The following is a 17,454-nucleotide window of genomic DNA, read 5'->3' as shown; positions in this document are numbered from 1 at the left end:
ATAAGGACGAGAGATAAGTGTTGCTAAAAGTTGCTTAGCAATGCAACACATGCAAGGTTTGGAAATGCTGACGTCCACATAAGCACTATCTATACATCACACATTTATGCAGAGAAACAAAGTCATCAACAACCAGAGTGACACAGGGGCCTCCAGAAAAAGAGCTACCAGTTAATAGACAAAGGGGAGCAGGAAATGGAGAAACAGCTACAAGCTTCCAGTGATGTGCTGTATCACACCATGAGCTTTTTTGTGTTTGGTTTTGTTTTTAAACTGGAACAGGAAATTCTGCTTTAAACAAAACAGAATCCTTGAGTTTTAGTAAGGTCCTGTATTTTCTGTGATTCAGAGACATACAATGCAGTAGACACAAAGACATTGCAATCTACTAGTAGAGACCAAAACAGAAATAAAGAAGTTCAGGAAGAACAGTAACAGATGAAGGCGGAGTTGTTTATCATCAGTTAGCAACCACAGAAATCCTCCTATCCTAATAAGTAATAAGGAATTTATTCTGGTAACTGCAGAATGTAATTGCAATTTCTAAACTCTAAAGTAAATGTGTTTATATGGAATTTGTTTAAACCACAATTAAACATTATGGATAATAAATAAGAACATTTAGCACATGAACAGTAATAATTTCACAAGGTCATATTATCATATTAATTCACTTTTGCAACAGGCTACTTAAATAGGTTAGCATGACTCATTTTGTGTTTAAAAAACCTGGGATGTTAGTAATTTATTCATTGGGGTGACAACTTCGAAACAACTAGTTCTAAGAAAACAACTACACAGTAGTAAATTAGCTACAGAAATTCACATGTAGCTTTACTTGGTGTAGTCTCTTTCTAAGTAAGATTTTCAAACACTAACTTTTATGGATATAAATTTTGTCAATTTTTATTCAGAAATTAACAACCTTTTAAATGCTAGTTCCTCACAACATCGTGTGGCAGGGAAGGTGTTCAAAGATGTCCCTTCATGATTACAGAAAAAGATGTTGTAAACGGGTCATGAGTACTTACCACTTCTTTTTTATCTCAAGAAGCAATTTCCAGCTAATTGATAAGGTTTCCCTTTTTCAACTAGTGGCTATTATACATTTTATTGCAATTAATCCAGTTTATTTCAAATTCAAACTTACCTGCCTCTAACAATACATGATTTCCACATGCTCTAATTTGACCTTTTATCAATCATTTTCATTATTTGGCTTCAACCATTCATCAAATTTATTTGCAGGGGCCTGATCTTAAAACATCATGTTAAAATTACTTAACAGATTTAAGTAAAAACTGAACCACGCTTTCCTTTATAAATATCTTTGGCATTACAGTGTACAGCCTCAGCTGACATTAATTTAGACAAATATACCTATATTTAAATACACAGAGTTACTCCAGCATACCCTGACTAATCTCACAGAGTATTTTCAGATAGCTCATACTATACAGACCGGTTTTAGAAATTGGAAGGATCTACATCTATTCCAAGAACCATAGTCTCAAATGTAAATTAGTTCATGGCAAAAGACACACAAGGCTTTATTTCCCCCTCAAACTTCAATGAGCTTCTACACAACATTTCAGAAAGTTATTGACACTCAAAAACTTTTAATAAAGGAAAACACACTGGCTTAATATATATAAAAGATAAGAACTTCTCAGTGCTTTTGGTCCTTGAAAAAAGAAATAAATACAAAGTATGAATATAATTTTAAATCAAGACATGTTACAGAATAAATTAAAATAATAGAGCTCAACACTTACTAGCAAGACGACCTATTCATGGTCTTGATATCAGCAATAGCTTTATTTATATTTTATATCATATATCATTATATTGCAACCATAATCATATTCAAGATTTGTGAAGATTTACTGCATCCTCAAATTTCATATTATCCACTGGTATGCAGTATAATTCTGACCAATTTGTATTTCAGTAATTTAATTAATTTGCACCAGAACTCAGATGATGACTCTTCCAAACAGGTAACTGAAACAGATTCTAGGGGGGGCAGGGGAACAAAAGCCTGCAGGTGAAAAAGCCCATAAGGCTTGCCACCTGTTTAGTGCGGTTAACAGGTGTATCAAACAGCAGGCCTTCCTCTGGGAAAGAAGACAAACTAAACACAGCCAAAACACACAAAGAAGCAGCAACAGGGACAGAATGGAACACAGCATCTGCTTACTGGGGCTTATGCAGCAGCTAGAAATGAGAAATCACAGAAAGGAAACACTTGCATGAAGAAAATCAGTGTTTTACTTCATTAACCTCTGTAAACTTAATTTACATGTCACTGTTTTCTTTCATTCTCAAATCTGTGCACACATACAAATGCACAAAGACCAGACAGGCCACCACAGGTCACTGGGTTTTTGGAGTTTTTTTGGTTTAGGGTTTGTTTTGGTTGGTTTTTTTTTGTTTGTTTGCTTTTTTTTTTTTTTTAAATCAGCAGCTTTCAAGTGCTCTGTTCTATGTTCCCTAGCATTCAGTCATGGTTTCTGTCTTGCATCTCTTGACAACATTTTTACCCAATGATAAATAAGTTATGGTTAGGCAGTAGATAAATCAAAGTTATTACCAGACTCCTTTGTTGAGATAGTTATAGTTATTGCTTGTTTACTGGACATTTAATCGATCTGAATCTCTGAAGATACTGTTGTCAGTACTGTCAGGATTTTTTTTTTTGGCCAAAGTGCCTTGTCATTTTTGAGCACATATCCAGTGTAAACTTAAATACAGTACTAAATGCTTATAATCCTACAGAAACAGACCAGTTACTGAACAAGTGTAAGCTTGAGTAATTTACTAATTCAGTCTCAAAACAGATGCTAGAGAGACACCCAGTGGTACAAAACTGAGTGTGCACAAATGCACACAACAATATATATAAATAAAATATCCTGTCTTCAAAGTCTCAAGAAGTGAGAAGCTATTATAACAACACCATTTTTGTTTAATGCATATTTTTAAAAAAATCTGGGTGCCCCGAGAGGTGTAAAAAAAAAAAAAAAAACAAAAAACCAAACGCTTAACTGAAAAGACAAGATACTTGCTCATGTATATACCAACAGCAGACTGAACTGTAAGATATCAGAGTATTTTATGCTCTATTTTAACCACATAAACAGTATTCAGTGCAATTTTGCCTGTGACTTAATGTTTTTCCAACTCTCAGGCACTGACTGCAATGACAGAATCCTATTCTTGACTTGTCATACAGTAATTCATTTACGTGCTACAACCACATCTTATCCTGTTTAGTTTACACTGAAAGTGTATTCCTTGACCTTTCTGTCTCGAAGCAGGTGTGACTATGAGTATCCATTTGTGCTTATACATACATACATTTCCTCCTCCCCTCAAATCATTACTTTTACTCCTGTTCTACAAATAAGGAATACTCCAAATAATAATCACAAGAAAGCTCCCAAATAGGCTACATATCCAAGAAAAGTCAAAGTGAAATTGAATCTGAAGTTCAACTGTACAAAATACTATTTGAATATGTTAAAAAAAAAAGCACCAGCCAAATTTGAAATCTTTTCACTTGTTACTCAATTAAAAATGGGGACTGAATTTTTAAATTAACTAACAGTACTAGTTCTAAACATAGACCTTTTCTGTTTATCTGCCTGAAGCATCCTCTACTATCATCCTTTGAGCTTTTCCAAATAAATCAGTACAGTTTCTCATAAGTCATCTTTATATACCTCATAACACTGCTCCAACAACACAAGGCAATATTCCATGACCTTGACACTTGTCTAGAATCCAGGCTCCTTCATAATTACCCTCGTTCCTAAAACAGTGAAAAACAAATTAAAAAATTATTAAATGAAAACAAATTGGGTGACCTCACACACCAGACTATCAGAAAGCGAGCCTGTAACAATAAGCAGTGGCAGTCAAATCTAGTCCACGCTCTTAGAGTCCTTTCCCTGAACTTCAAGTGACCAGTGAAATAGCACAGTTCAGCAACTTTTAATTAGAGAGAAAGATAATTATACGCCCCTCAAAAATTTGGAAATTAGAAGCTTGTTTATTCATTCATTTTGAGCCTGATCATTTCTGGTAAGTACTCAGCAACTTCCCAGTCTTCTGATTTTTTTCCAAATTATAGTTGACTTAAATTAGCAGAATGTTCTCTACTTTCAATAAAATCATAGCAATTGGTACTATGCACAGTAAACTCCAAATGTGAGGAAAAAACCCTCAACACATAGTTTTTATACGGGATTAATGTCTACAGTAAAATCAGTACATGCAACTGACTGCATACACAACGAAACTGCTGCTCCAAAGACGTTACTGTTCAGTGGTACTGCAAGCACTAGCACCACGGAGTAACTTGACTTCAGTGCAAATACAGGGATACTACTTTGGTAACATTTGAGTCAATTAAGAAATTATTTACAAACCTGAGTGACTGTACCTAAACTCTGCCTTAAACACATGCAAGAACCCAACAGTTTTAGTCCTGCTAGACTGAAACTGAATAAAAACCGGAACAGTATTACTTCAGCTTTCAGGAGCCCTCAAATTTACTCCAATTGTCTCAAAGGCTGCAGCCAATTAATCAGCAGATAGGCTGTTAAAGTATCTAATTCTCTTATGATCTAATTGTTACAAATTCAGCCAACCAAGCTGTACTCTGAAGTATGAGTGTCCTAGAATTCACCTGTAATCTTTTTCATTTAAGTGTATTTTAAAACATTTTATTCCTAAATATGAAAAAGCAACTAAGCAACAGAGCCAGCCATAAAACTTCTCCTGATTAACAATTCATTGTGTTTGAAAATCAATCAGCTGCATAGAGGCAATTCATTTAAGGCAACATTTCCATTTTTCATGCTATGTTACTCAACTGTTTGTTAATTGTGACAGTCACAGCTGTTTTATGAATCTTAATATCTTACGAGTACAGCCTTTTCCCTTGGTCATTATATCCAGTAACAGCTTTTTTCCATCTCCACATTTTATTAAATATTACAACTCCTAAATACTTACTCAAACATTACTCAGCATTTTATAGCTCTTATTTCTGAAACAAAACCTAATTCTCACAGATTAAGTCGGCCTGAAGCAAGAACAAGAACTTACTTTCCTGGCCTTCAGTAGAACAAAGCCACCTGTGAAAAACAAAATCATTAAATAATTGCATTTAGGCACCATAAACAGGTCTGTTCAGTCTTGACAGAGTAAATTTTAAACAAAGCTTACTCAAAGAGTCAAAGATTCTTGACTTACCTTCTCTCATTTCACAGAAGAACTCTCCTTCACATTTTCCACCATCTTTATATTGCAAGGCTTTGTGTCCATGGAGCTTTCCAAACATAAACTGATCACAGTAAGCGTTCCCTTGAACCAAATATATGAGAGAGATAAACACAGACAAAAAAAAAAAAAAAAACAACAGAACTGTCAAACATGGCTCCATTTTTTAAATATATTTAGTGTTCACCAATAAGTGATATTTTACTTACAGAGCATGAAGAGAAGACATTCTAAAAGCCGAGAAGTTTATAATTAACAACTACTTTTCTACTATTAATGCTGCCTAATGACAACGACAAACATGCTCGTTCAGTCTTTATTTTAAAGCTAAAGAATCATAATCCTTCTAGTCTTTAAAACTGACAGTGATGTTAAAAAGAAAAGATTTATAGTATGTTCTTTTATGGTTAAGGAATGTATAAAAGAAGTACTTGAAGTTCATAGCCACCCTAACAGCTTTTTGATTACATGTACTCATTCAAGTATTCTGTGTCAAAGCCTGAAAATCCAGCTGCTTAGCACTAGAAGTACTGTACTGTGAATTTCCTGATGCACATGGGATCCTACAATGACAGACAACTATTTTTCTGTTCAATATTTATCCAATTTACTTACATAATCCACTGTATTCCATGTCGTTATCCTTTATTTTCTGTCAGCCTTACAGATTGTTGACTAAAGGGGTTAGGCAAGTGGAGAAGTCACTGACTTACCTGTATAGGAATAAACAGAAATGGGAGAAATTCTTCTCTGAGGCTACTTACTGGGACAGACCTTTAATCAAAGAATTTCTTTCTGCTCAGGATGCTAGGAGAGAGATTAATTCATTGAAATGTTCCCTTAGTAAATCATGCATATGTCCCTCCTTAATGGATAGTTTATTCAAGTTCTAGAAATCCTTTAACATCTTTGCCTTGATCTTGCGGAGCACTTCATTAGAAGCACAAGCCTGCATATGAGCACATCTCTGAAGGACTGAGACTGTTATCAAAAGTCAATGATAAGTGTGTTTCTGGTTTCTACCGTTAACATATTTGATTAACTTTCTGAAGTGATGGAAAGTTAGCTCAGCCTAGATCGAGAGGTCAACAGGAAAAGCTGAAAACCACAACTCTTCAATAAACGCCATGAAACACTGACAACTTGAACTAAATCAGTTTGGCTGCTTATGATATGTACTTATATATCAGAATTTAATAGGATTGGCACTTTTTTAAGGGTATGTAATAGTTACAGGCTCACCTGTTGATGCCCAGAATTGAAATACATTCCCTGTAATTTCTCCATTGACAAACTTGCCCTTGTAGTCACTTCCATCTTTAAAGAACAGCTTGTTCTGACCTAGAAAATAAAACAATACCTCCAGCTCCTTTTGACAGATAAATGTCCACCTGTTTTCAACTCAAAAGTTGAAACTTTCTCATATTTTTCTCCTTTATATGACTCCATTTGTATCTTTGTATTGTTAGCAACCTAACATGCTTTAGACTTTCTTAAAGCTTACTATCTTAGCATTTAAACATCGACTCTAGTTGAAGGGATTTACAAAATACACACAAGGCAGAAATCCTAAATCCATTAAATTAATTTTTTCCCTATTGGATCTAATAGAACAGAATGAAATCATTTTTTCAAACTCTTCAAGTCAACGATGTGACTTTCCCAGCAGTCTTAAGCTCTACAGCTATGCTAATTTTACAGGTAATGAACATTTACTGTATTGCGCACAAAGAGGGGAATCTTCCTTCTTGTTTTGTCTTACAGCATGCAAAAGGTGCAAAGATACAAATGACACCGTTTTTCAAAAAGAAGGAGGAAACTAAAAGGACTGCTGCAAGCTCAGTTCACTGACACTCGTCAGGTCAGGGCCCCGGTTCCTCTGACAAGCCTCACCTGAGGCCTCCACGCAGCCCCCTGCCCACCGTGTTAAAAGAGAAGACAACTGAAATTTTTTGAACAATACAGAAAGATTATATTGAATACTGAATAACTAACAATACAAAAGTAATAGGGCTAACTTCACTCTGGGATAACTATTTTTAAATTTCAGTACAAACAACATTTACATGAAGATAAATATATTGCTTTGCTTACTAGGTATATTAATTTTACATTATAATGGGAACCCAGGCTCTTAAATACCTAAAGGGCATTACAAGCGTTACTGAATACACAGAAACAGCCAGAAGCTACAGCGTTAGCAACTACGCTACCTTGGCATGGAACACAGACGCTAGCACAGCAAACAGAGCCAACCCACGGGAGGAAAAGCGTCTGTATTTACATCAGCCTAAACGCAGGAGCGAGGGCTTAGCGTCTCTTCATCTTAACGAGAGACCGGACTTCGCGGCCGCAGGAGACTCGCCCTCGCCCCTCCAGGCGAGGGGCCAGGCTGAGGCGGGTCGAGGGCCTGCCCCGCGGGAAGGGAAGATGGCGGAGGCGCGGCCCCAGGCTCGCCACAACCGGAGCCATCGGCGCGGCCCTCACCTCGCGCCGCCTCGCCGCCTTCCCGCCGTCTGCTCCGCGCAGGCGCTGGCTGGCGGCAGCGCCCTCCTCGCGCCCATTGGCCGCGCGCGCGCGCGCGAGGGGCGGGGCCGGGCGGGGCCGGGCGGGGCGCCCCCCCGGGGGCAGCCGGGCGAGCGCGCCAGGCGCCGCCGCGCGCAGTGCCTGCGCCCCGCCCACAGCGCGAGCTGGAGGGCGGGCACGCTTCGCCTACCGGTGGCGCAGCGGCTGCCCGCAGCCGGGACCGCAACAGCAACCGCACCCCGCCACCCATGGCGCCGCCCACTTCCCCTTCACTGCTCGGCGCCGCGGCAACGCCCGCTTCCCCTCCGCGGGGCCAATGGCGGGGCAGTACCGAGTGTTCGTCCCGCCCCTCTTGCCCCGGATGCGGAAGTGATTTTTCTCCCCGCTAGCGACGCCATATTGGGTTTTGTGGAAGTGGGGGGAGGGGGAACGGAAGGAAGAACCCGGCTTGGGTGTCTGTGAGTAGCGGGAGCCCCGCGGCGGCGCCTGGGGCCCGGCCAGAGCCCGGGGCGGCAGGGGCGGGACCTTGCGCCTCCGCGCTGGCGGCTGCGGAGGCGGTGGCGGGCCCCGGGCGGGCGGGAGGGCGCCTGGAGTCGGGGCCACTTCTGGCAGCGCGGGGGCTTTTTCGGCCTCGGCGACCTCATCCGCGGCCTAGGCCCTCCTGCGGGCCGCGCTGCCGGCCGCTGCCTCTGGCGGCGGGGCTGGTGCCGGAGGGCAGCGCTTTGCTTTGCCCGGGGAGTCCCCGTTCCCGGGTGAGGCAGGGAGCGCAGGTGCCGTGCAGCTGCTGCCCTTCGGCGGTGGTGAGGGCCTGGCAGGCCAGGCGGCCGTGGACTGGATAAAATTAAACGATGTGTTTTTTAGAATTTAAAAAAAAAAAAAAAAAAACCAACAGTTTGCACAACCAATGGGTTATTTTCCCCATGGTTGTCCGTTCACCCTGCTATTAAGCAATCGCTGTGGTGTGTTGCTCTTCAAAGACATTTTCTCTGTAAGATAAGGAAACTTGTATGAGCAGAAATGTGCTTTTGCTAATTATGTGCCTCATAATTATTATGTGTTGGTCCCTTCCGACTCTAACCGTTCTATGATTCTGTGATTTGTACTGTAAATTTAAGAAAAATCTATACTGTGGTCAGGGAGTTGTCTGAAAACTCTGTGATGATGTGAGGGAAAAGTTAAATGTCTTTACTGCCCCGGTCCCATTTTTCAGACCTCAGCGATGCAGTGGTATTGGTAATTACATTATCATAACAATTGTAGTAAAAAGCATAATTGTTGAAGGTTATTCATTCACCTACTTAGTATTTTTCAGAAGAGAAAAACACTTTAATATGATGTAGTTTTAGTAGCGGTCTGTATTCTGCTAGTAGCAACTATTCAATTGTTTGTTATAGTAATCTTTGTGTATCTTTCTGATTATTGGCTTTACTGAAATGGCTGAAGGGTTATCATAACCCATTATGCTGAACAGTAAAGTCTTATGTTATGTTATGAAAGAGGGATTGCTACTGTTTAGATTTAGTTATTCCCTTAAACCAATGAACTCTGACTTGTCTTCTCAGCTGTAAACTGTCTTCAAAGCAATGCCAAAGACTGCTTTTCCTGATCATCGTCTAGTTACAGATGTTTTTCAGTAAAGTTTTAATGTGTTAAAAAATATTAACTCAAATTCTAAGCTGTGTCATGTGATGTACTTGAGCCTGTGCTACTTAAACTGAGCAAGTGAGAGGTTTCTTTTCAGTACAACAGTGTTAGCTGGTTGTGTTTCTTAGTCTCCTGTGGAACAGCTGTATGTATGATAAATAATCATATGTAGTCACATATAATGTAACTTTTTACGCCAAGCAAAATACTGGCTCTGTCGTAGAGCCGTCGGTAGCCTTATGCACACGATTCTTCACTTGATCTGCTTAGGTTAACGTGGACGAACCTGTAATGTTCGGTCTGCTTATAGCTTGTGCTTGGTGTGGATGTGTCTGTAAAATTAATTTTGAGAATACGAGAGGCGTTATGTTCATGATCTTTAGAGAATTGCTGTCTGATCAATAGATTGAATATCTTTTTCCTGCGGTTTTATACCTCAGGACTTTCTAAAGAAAAAGAAAATAAAGCATAAAATTATACTCAGCTAATAATGCTGAGCAACTTATTTCTTCTGCAGTGCGGTGAATGGGGAGAATAATAATAATTTCTCTTTGCCTGTAATGAAAAAGACTATATCTGTATTGCATGAGTTTCTATTTGATATTTTTTTCGTTTTAGCTATAGCTTGAATTAAAGTGGTCTGCAGGTCTATTTTTAAGTGTAACAGGGCTCTTTTTTTTTTTTTAAGTAATTATTCCATAGGATTTAGTTTTCAGATATTTACAGAAAAAATGCATAACTTTAAGGTTCTGTGCCTCCCCAAATTGTCCTTGGTCTCAAATTATTTTTTGCAGCAGTCATGGTATCGCAGCATCTAAGATAACTTACATTTTTCTGATTTAGTAATGTTTCATATCTCAATATTATCATTTGAGGGTCTTGAGATGTTAACATAGGGCTGCAAGTACTCCCACTATCCCAGAGTTATGTAGTCCCACCCACAGATGAGGGCTCCAGGAAGTAATGTCAGGGATTGCTTTTGGTGATGTGGCAAAAAGGTTTCTGTTTAGAATCAGTTTTATTTTGTTTGTTTTATGTCTTGAAGTGAACTGTAAAACTTAGATGAGCTTAACTGAAAAGAAAAATAAAGATCTTAAATTGGTAGCAGAACCATGTACTGAAAAGTAATTCCCGTGGTTAATTTTTTTTTAGCCAGAGTTCAGAATCCTGGCCCCTTTACTATACAGTTTTGCTCATGCATAAAAGTTTCTGTGACTGGTAAGCTCTTCATGTTCAAGAGACAGATAAACTCATTGAATAATTCTAGCAGTGGGCAGTGTTTTGGTTTAGGTACTTGTGGTAGAGCTTTTTGTCTTTAGCTCCAGGACTCTGTATACCTGTGGTTAACTTCTGCACTATCTAGTTACTCAGTATTTAAAAATCCTAAGCAGCTTTTAAAAAAAAAGTATTTATTTTGGTTTTGTTTTTTGCCTTTAGAAACTGAGGTGACAGGAGGGTGGTGCTGCAGTTCATATCTCAATGCTTAGATGTTTTAACTCAGCTCCTGCCTTATCAAGGTGAAGATGTCTAACAAGGCTCATTCATGCATTTCTGTATGGACTTTTCTTTTCCCCCTCTCCCTAAAATTAGTTGGATCCCGTCTGCCTTTGTAAAATACCCTGTTCTTTGCTTTCTTGACAATTTATTTTGGAAATTAATTTTTTTTTAATAAATGTCCTCTATTTAAGAATACTTCATTAAAAATAATTTGTTTCAAACAGGGCAATCTAAAACAGTATCCTATGTAAATGCTGGTTCAGATCATGTACTGTAAAGCTTCACTGAGCTTAGATTTTTGTTTTAAACGTTACCTGTGTATCCTGTTTTGTTTCCACAGCAACCATGTCAGAAGGGGACAGTATTGGTGAGTCTGTGCATGGAAAGCCTTCTGTGGTCTATAGATTTTTCTCAAGACTCGGACAGGTTGGTTTTCTGTAGTGTTTTTCTGACTCTGTTGGAAGCAGGTCTCAATGCAGCTGTTTAAACTCATTACTTTTTAGATGACTTGTTGAAATACTAAAATCTGTACAAAAGATTTATTTTGAAGCCTTTTAAAAATAGATAACAAGTATTGTAATATGTAGCTTCATGGAATATTTAATGTGTATACATGTGACGTTGCACAGTGAAAATGTGTTATTGTCAAAAATGAGGAGCGACTTCAGATTTCATGTCAGATTCATCTTAAGAAAAGTGAACTTGCATAAAATATTAAGAATTCTCTATGCTCCAAGCATAAGGATTTGGTTTTTGACTTTGTAAAAATACTGAACTTTGCAAATGCTTGTAAGTATGTTTATGTTTAATTCAGTTTATTTGTAATAAAGAATACAAATGTTTCACATAACCCTCCTTCCCAAAATGCTCTTCACAAACGCTTACTATTTCTAATGCTAGCCTAAAATAAACTTTATTCATTGTGCATCATGTGTTTTACAGATGTACACTTAATGTTTCTTCCTAGATCTACCAATCCTGGTTAGACAAATCTACTCCATATACTGCAGTGCGATGGATTGTAACTTTGGGGCTGAGTTTTATCTACATGATTAGAGTTTATTTACTGCAGGTAAGAAAACTGGATTTACTGCTAAAGTAGTTTTAGATATCGTTACTGTTCAATTTTTTGTGTTGAGACTGTTTTTGAGGTATGATCTTACTTCAGAATTACGTGTGGTATAATTTAGCACACAGTAGAAGGTAAATTAGTCTGAAGCAAGAACACATCTTGTTGCTTACCGCTTCAGAGCAGAGGATGTGCGAATGCTTGAGGATATTCACCTGATGGCAACAGAAAGTGAAAATACTCCTTTAGTTCTGATGAAATTACATAATAAACCTCTGAAAACTCTGTTGCAACGAAGTTTTTACTTTTATGTTAAAGCTATGTAATGACATGTTCAGGAGCCAGTGGTTAGCTTCTTTCATGCAAACCATAAAGAATTGCTTTTTCAGCATTTTGCTCACCGCAGGCCAGCAGCAGACCATTTCTCCGCTAATCAGATGCCTCTATTTCATGCCAAACTGCAATTCAGTTAAAAACTTGAGAATTGTTATTCCCAAAACCTGAAGATTACAGGTTGAACGTGAAAGCTGTGCAGATGGAATAGGAACATTTAAGAGACTGAAGCCTGCAAAGATGATTTTAAAAGTGATGGTTTTATGCTGTTTACTACTTTTATGCTGCATTTGTTTTTTTTTCTATGAATATAGAGCCCAAATTCCTGAGGAAAGCTTTCATATTAAATCCATCAATACATGAGGGCTTTGCACTACTCTCATGTTCTAAGGCTTGTTTTGATTGATATATTAGGTTTACAGTAGTGTACCTTAGAAAACATGTAGCTTAGCCAGTGTTTAGGTAGCTTTAAATGGAAACTGTTACATATGTTATCTGTCAGTACACAAATAAAAGAAATAGATTCATAAAGGTGATTTAATCTTTTCATAGAGTCAGCATGCTTATTTTATTCAGTGAGAATTTTTAATATTTTTTTAACAAGTCCAGAAAACTTTTTGTGTTAATGTGAGGATGTAGAAAAGCACTTTTTAAGGAAGCAAAAACCCAAGTTGTTTAGTCTTGTTGAAAAATCAGTATCTGAAAATGGTTTTCAGGAAGACTTTAATCTTAGCTCTTTTTTCCCTGCCTGCTTCAGGGTTGGTACATTGTGACATATGCCTTGGGAATCTACCATCTAAATCTCTTCATAGCTTTCTTGTCGCCAAAGGTAGACCCCTCTTTAATGGAAGATTCAGGTATGATGAATAGTTCATTTTGCGATCATTTTGAACTTAGTCAAACTTCCAGCTCTTTGTGTCTGATACAGTAGTGTAGAGATGTATGTTTTTAGCATGACGTATTTTCAGACTTGCAAAGAATCTGTACAACTTGACATCAGGAGTTACTGGAAAACTTGTCTTTTTTTTTTTTTTTTTTTTTTATTCCCCAGGCCTTGAACGTATTCCATATTGTATTAATTTTCTATGTTTTGAAAGAAGGTTTATGTGACTTAAGTTCTCCCCATAGTAACTCAAGTGACCTGGCACTCATTTCTGTTATTGATTTTCTTTGGGGAAATCAATGTTAAGTTACATTAAAACAGCCGCTGTGACTGGAATCTATGTGTAACAGTGAAAGTTTTGTTTTGTCTTCTTAAAAGATAAAAAGTAAAAAAAGTGGAGTCTGAATAGTGTGGAAAATTAGTGTGAGGGAGTTTGTGGTTTGGTTTTTTCTTTTCTGTGTTTTTTTTTTTTTTCAGATGACGGTCCTTCCCTACCTACAAGGCAAAATGAAGAATTTCGGCCTTTCATTAGAAGGCTCCCAGAGTTTAAATTCTGGTGAGTGGATCCATCTGCCCATGCTCTGTTTTTGAAAAATATAAATATCTGCATCAAGTTAGTGGTAGCTGGGGTTGAAGGATTAATTGTTAATATTATTTTTAAGGCACTCTGCCACTAAAGGAATCCTGGTTGCTATGGCATGTACATTCTTCGAGGCTTTCAACGTTCCTGTTTTTTGGCCCATCCTTGTGATGTACTTCATTATGCTATTTTGTATCACTATGAAGAGGCAAATCAAGGTAACTTGCCAAGAATAGATAGTAGCATTTGTGATGTCAGAATTTACAGTATTGTTCCAAACTGTCCATCCAGTTGAGCACTCCAGAGGTATTAAATGTGTTGCACACACCTCTTTTACTAAAGGAACTTGAACAACTAACACGTCAAACATTAGTGCAAGTGTTACGTATTTGTGACTTTGAGCAAATTACTGACAGTGGGAAATAAAAATACCTGGTAAAAGAAGTCTTCATACACCACATTACAAAATCTTACGCTTACTTTATGAAGGTTTCAATCTTAAAGTTCAGTATTGGGGTTTTATGCAGGATGAGCCTTACAATCTCATCCACTTCCTTTCTTCGGTTAATTATGGCTATTTTTAATGAAGAGGTCTTGTAGGATCTCTGATGGGTGAAAAGGGAAGTTCTGACAAGTTGGTGTGAGAAAATAGATGGAGAGAAGGGGAGGAACAACATAAGCAACTAATTCAAGTAATTTTAAACACATTACTATTGGTTTGTTGGCATTGTAAAAAGAGAACCATTTTTTTCCCGGACATTCAGAATTTTGGATACGTACTGTTATGCCAAGTTACAGACTAAAGATTAAAGGGTAGTAAGGAATGAATACCTCTGGGCTCTCTCCAGTTTCCTGTGATCCCCCAATCAATTATGTTCACTATACTGTAGAAGTTGCTGGGTATACCCAAATTTGAGATTTATAAGATTGGGCTCATACTTCTATTTAGATGTAAACTGAATACTGAAGAACTTATATTTACAGTACTGAAGAACTGTCTTTCTAGAGGACTTTGTCATTTACAATGTGTATTATAAAATGTTTTTGTAAATATTAATGTTTCTTGCTTCAAAAATTGATCTTTTCTCTTTACAGCACATGATAAAGTACAGATATATACCCTTCACACACGGCAAGAGGAAATACAAAGGGAAAGAAGATGTGGGAAAGACCTTTGCTAGCTAGAAGATGCAATCAACTTGTTGACCAATTCTACTTCTAACTAAAGGAACGATTTTGAGCCATTGTAACAATGCCTTTTTTCTTCATAAAAAATGATTAACAGAGTGGTGACAAAGCGGTTGAATTTTCATTTTAAGAGGATCTTGCTATTTTATCCAAAGTATTGGTTTCTTGAAGAAACTGGCATTCTAACCAAATTGCATTGAGTTTATTGTCTTTTGTAAGAAGTTGGAGAAACTTTGGATAATCCCGTGGATTTGGGATAATGTATTTCTTTCAGGATCCATTGCACTGGAGAGATTAATGGCTTAGAGTTGGATATTTTTACATAGTTCTCCTGCTTAATATCACCCTGAAGTGCTGTGCACATATGTGGAGAAAAAAATGTAAGATGGCACACATGATGCTGTTTTCTGCTTCATGGCTGTGTGCTGTTTTCATAGAAAAATTCAGTAGACCTAAATAGATGCAGAACTTAAGCCAGTTTCCTAAATGCATGGCATTACTGAGTTATAACCAAACAAATATAGATAGGAATAAGAAATTACTCAATTATGGCGTTTGCAGTAGGGGAAAAAATACTCATAGCTTCTCAAGTAACTGATTCATGTTGGGTTTTAATGCCAGTTTCACCATTCCATCTCCTAGCAGATGCTAAAATTGGGCTTTTTCGTGATGACTCAAGACTTTGTTCAAACTATCACAATTTTCTTTGAGGACCTGGAATTATAAAAATATTTTAATTGTTACTAGTTGGAGTTTCTTTCATACTTAAGGGTTTCTTGATTAATTTAAGCTGACTTTATGCAGCCCTTTCAGAATACACCCAAACTGGCCATAGCAGACAAACGGTGTGGGTTTTAACACAGCTTTTCATTTTCTATGGGAAAAAAAAAAAAAAAAAAAATCAGAGTTAAATGACCTGCATGTAAACTTTTTCATGTGATACAAGTGCAGTTTTATTAAGTGACTTTTTAATTCCAAAATTTATTAAAAGACAGTGTCCCCCTTTACTTGTTCTCTATCTTTATATACATACATTGATCGAACAGTATTTATGGCTCCTTTACAATAATGGTTATCCTCAGTTTATCTTCATGCAATGCCTTTTTCAACTCTTCAGGGAGCATTCACTTGCAGAAGGTAGGAAAAGATTAGCCCTTTGAAGATTCTGAATGGAGAATAGTGGCAACTTCAACAGACACCTAATTGGAAAATGTAGGTAGGAACCCTTTCATCTGATTTTGTGAAATGAAGTCGTTATGGAGCTCTGGAATTCAGCCTTCAGTAATCCTGGGAAAATGACAGGTGGTTTTAGTGCACATTGACCTGTTGTTTTTTGTTTGCGTGTTTGTGTTTTATTAGCAGCGTGGAAACTAGTAATGTCAAAATTTAAGATTATGGAAACACAGTATCCAGGAAGGGCCTTAAAGTACCAGTCATGGATGCTTGCAGTTTGTTGCCTAAAAATCTGAAAGCACTGACTTGGAGAAGTTGTCTTCAGGTTTGCTGGAGTTTTGAATAATGTGGGGAAATCAGGGAAAAAATATTATTTTTATTATGTTTATTAATATTAAAATTAGCAATTGGGATTACTCCTACTAAACAACAGAGTGTTAACGACATTAATTGCAAAGTAGACATTTTTACCTCCATTTAATTTCAAACTTTAGTGGCAGCTTGAGATTAATGCCTTCTCATTCTCAGGTAGGCATAGATGCTCTACATTCGTTGGGATTAAGTTTTCAAATATGGATTGTAGATGATGTTGGGACAACGGTATAGTTCCCTAGCTGACTCTCAGCATGCAACAGCCAGACAGGTTTAATGGCATTTTGTTAGACTTTGCTCTATTATTATCACTTACCAGTGCTAAAAATAAACTACCTTTACAGAATGCATGAAAAACTTGGCTTGACAACTTGACAGATACTTCCCAGTCATTGATTGTTTCCTGTTTGTTTTTAGGTGCCACTAAATGTTTTTCCCTTACTGTTTTCTCAGTAAGGAGATCAGGCAGTGATTTCCTTAGGTAGTCATGTTTTGATTTGTGGTATGTACCATTTTTATTCCACTGTTGCCTTTTAAATTTCTAAGTTTTAAATAGGTGAGGGATGCCTGAAAGTTTTTTCTGGTGTAAGAAAGGGATGGTATTGCAGCTCTGAAAACCACTTTTGTACAGTAATGATGAAGTGTTTGCATAGTTACCAGCAGCTATTTTTTTATTCCATTTATAGATATGATGAAAAGTTAAACTAATTTTATTGGGGTTTTATGATAACAGTTGGAGATTTAACTGTTAACTAGCTAACCAGTATCTCTGCAGGACAAATAACCATCTTAAAAGAAGTGCTCTTACTGTAGCACACCTCCCCCTTGCCACTCCAAGTCCATATTCAGTGCCATTTGTGAAAGATTTATTGAAACTGTAACTCATGATCCACAGAGAGG

General features: G+C 37.5%; 1 protein-coding gene and 1 long non-coding RNA gene across 4 annotated transcripts; one reads left to right on the top strand and one right to left on the bottom strand.

Moving 5' to 3' along the window:
- Positions 1–3,731: 3,731 nt before the first annotated feature.
- Positions 3,732–7,757, bottom strand: LOC147598155 (uncharacterized). The gene is made up of 6 exons (XR_015260869.1): positions 7,503–7,757; positions 6,532–6,630; positions 5,905–6,002; positions 5,263–5,373; positions 5,023–5,144; positions 3,732–3,814 (listed from the first exon to the last, which is right to left on the bottom strand). It is a non-coding gene; the product is annotated as an uncharacterized LOC147598155 (long non-coding RNA).
- Positions 7,758–8,177: 420 nt separating this feature from the next.
- Positions 8,178–16,016, top strand: RER1 (retention in endoplasmic reticulum sorting receptor 1). Of its 3 annotated transcripts, none has more exons than XM_086764408.1 (8): positions 8,185–8,273; positions 10,897–10,976; positions 11,297–11,382; positions 11,924–12,028; positions 13,116–13,215; positions 13,719–13,797; positions 13,904–14,039; positions 14,917–16,016. In XM_086764408.1, exons 3-8 carry the CDS (start codon positions 11,302–11,304, stop codon positions 15,004–15,006), a joined length of 591 nt encoding a protein of 196 aa, XP_086620534.1. In that variant the 5' UTR covers positions 8,185–8,273; positions 10,897–10,976; positions 11,297–11,301; the 3' UTR covers positions 15,007–16,016. The 3 variants fall into 3 exon arrangements, with proteins under 3 accessions (XP_086620536.1, XP_086620534.1, XP_086620535.1); XM_086764409.1 differs by lacking the exon at positions 8,185–8,273 and adding an exon at positions 8,597–8,615; XM_086764410.1 differs by lacking the exon at positions 10,897–10,976 and having other exon boundaries at positions 8,178–8,273.
- The last annotated feature ends 1,438 nt before the right edge of the window (positions 16,017–17,454 follow it).

The sequence above is a fragment of the Chlamydotis macqueenii genome, chromosome 21, assembly GCF_036417535.1.
Source record: "Chlamydotis macqueenii isolate bChlMac1 chromosome 21, bChlMac1.mat, whole genome shotgun sequence".
Taxonomy (NCBI): Eukaryota; Metazoa; Chordata; class Aves; order Otidiformes; family Otididae; genus Chlamydotis; species Chlamydotis macqueenii.
This window is presented reverse-complemented; position numbering and strand designations above follow the sequence as displayed.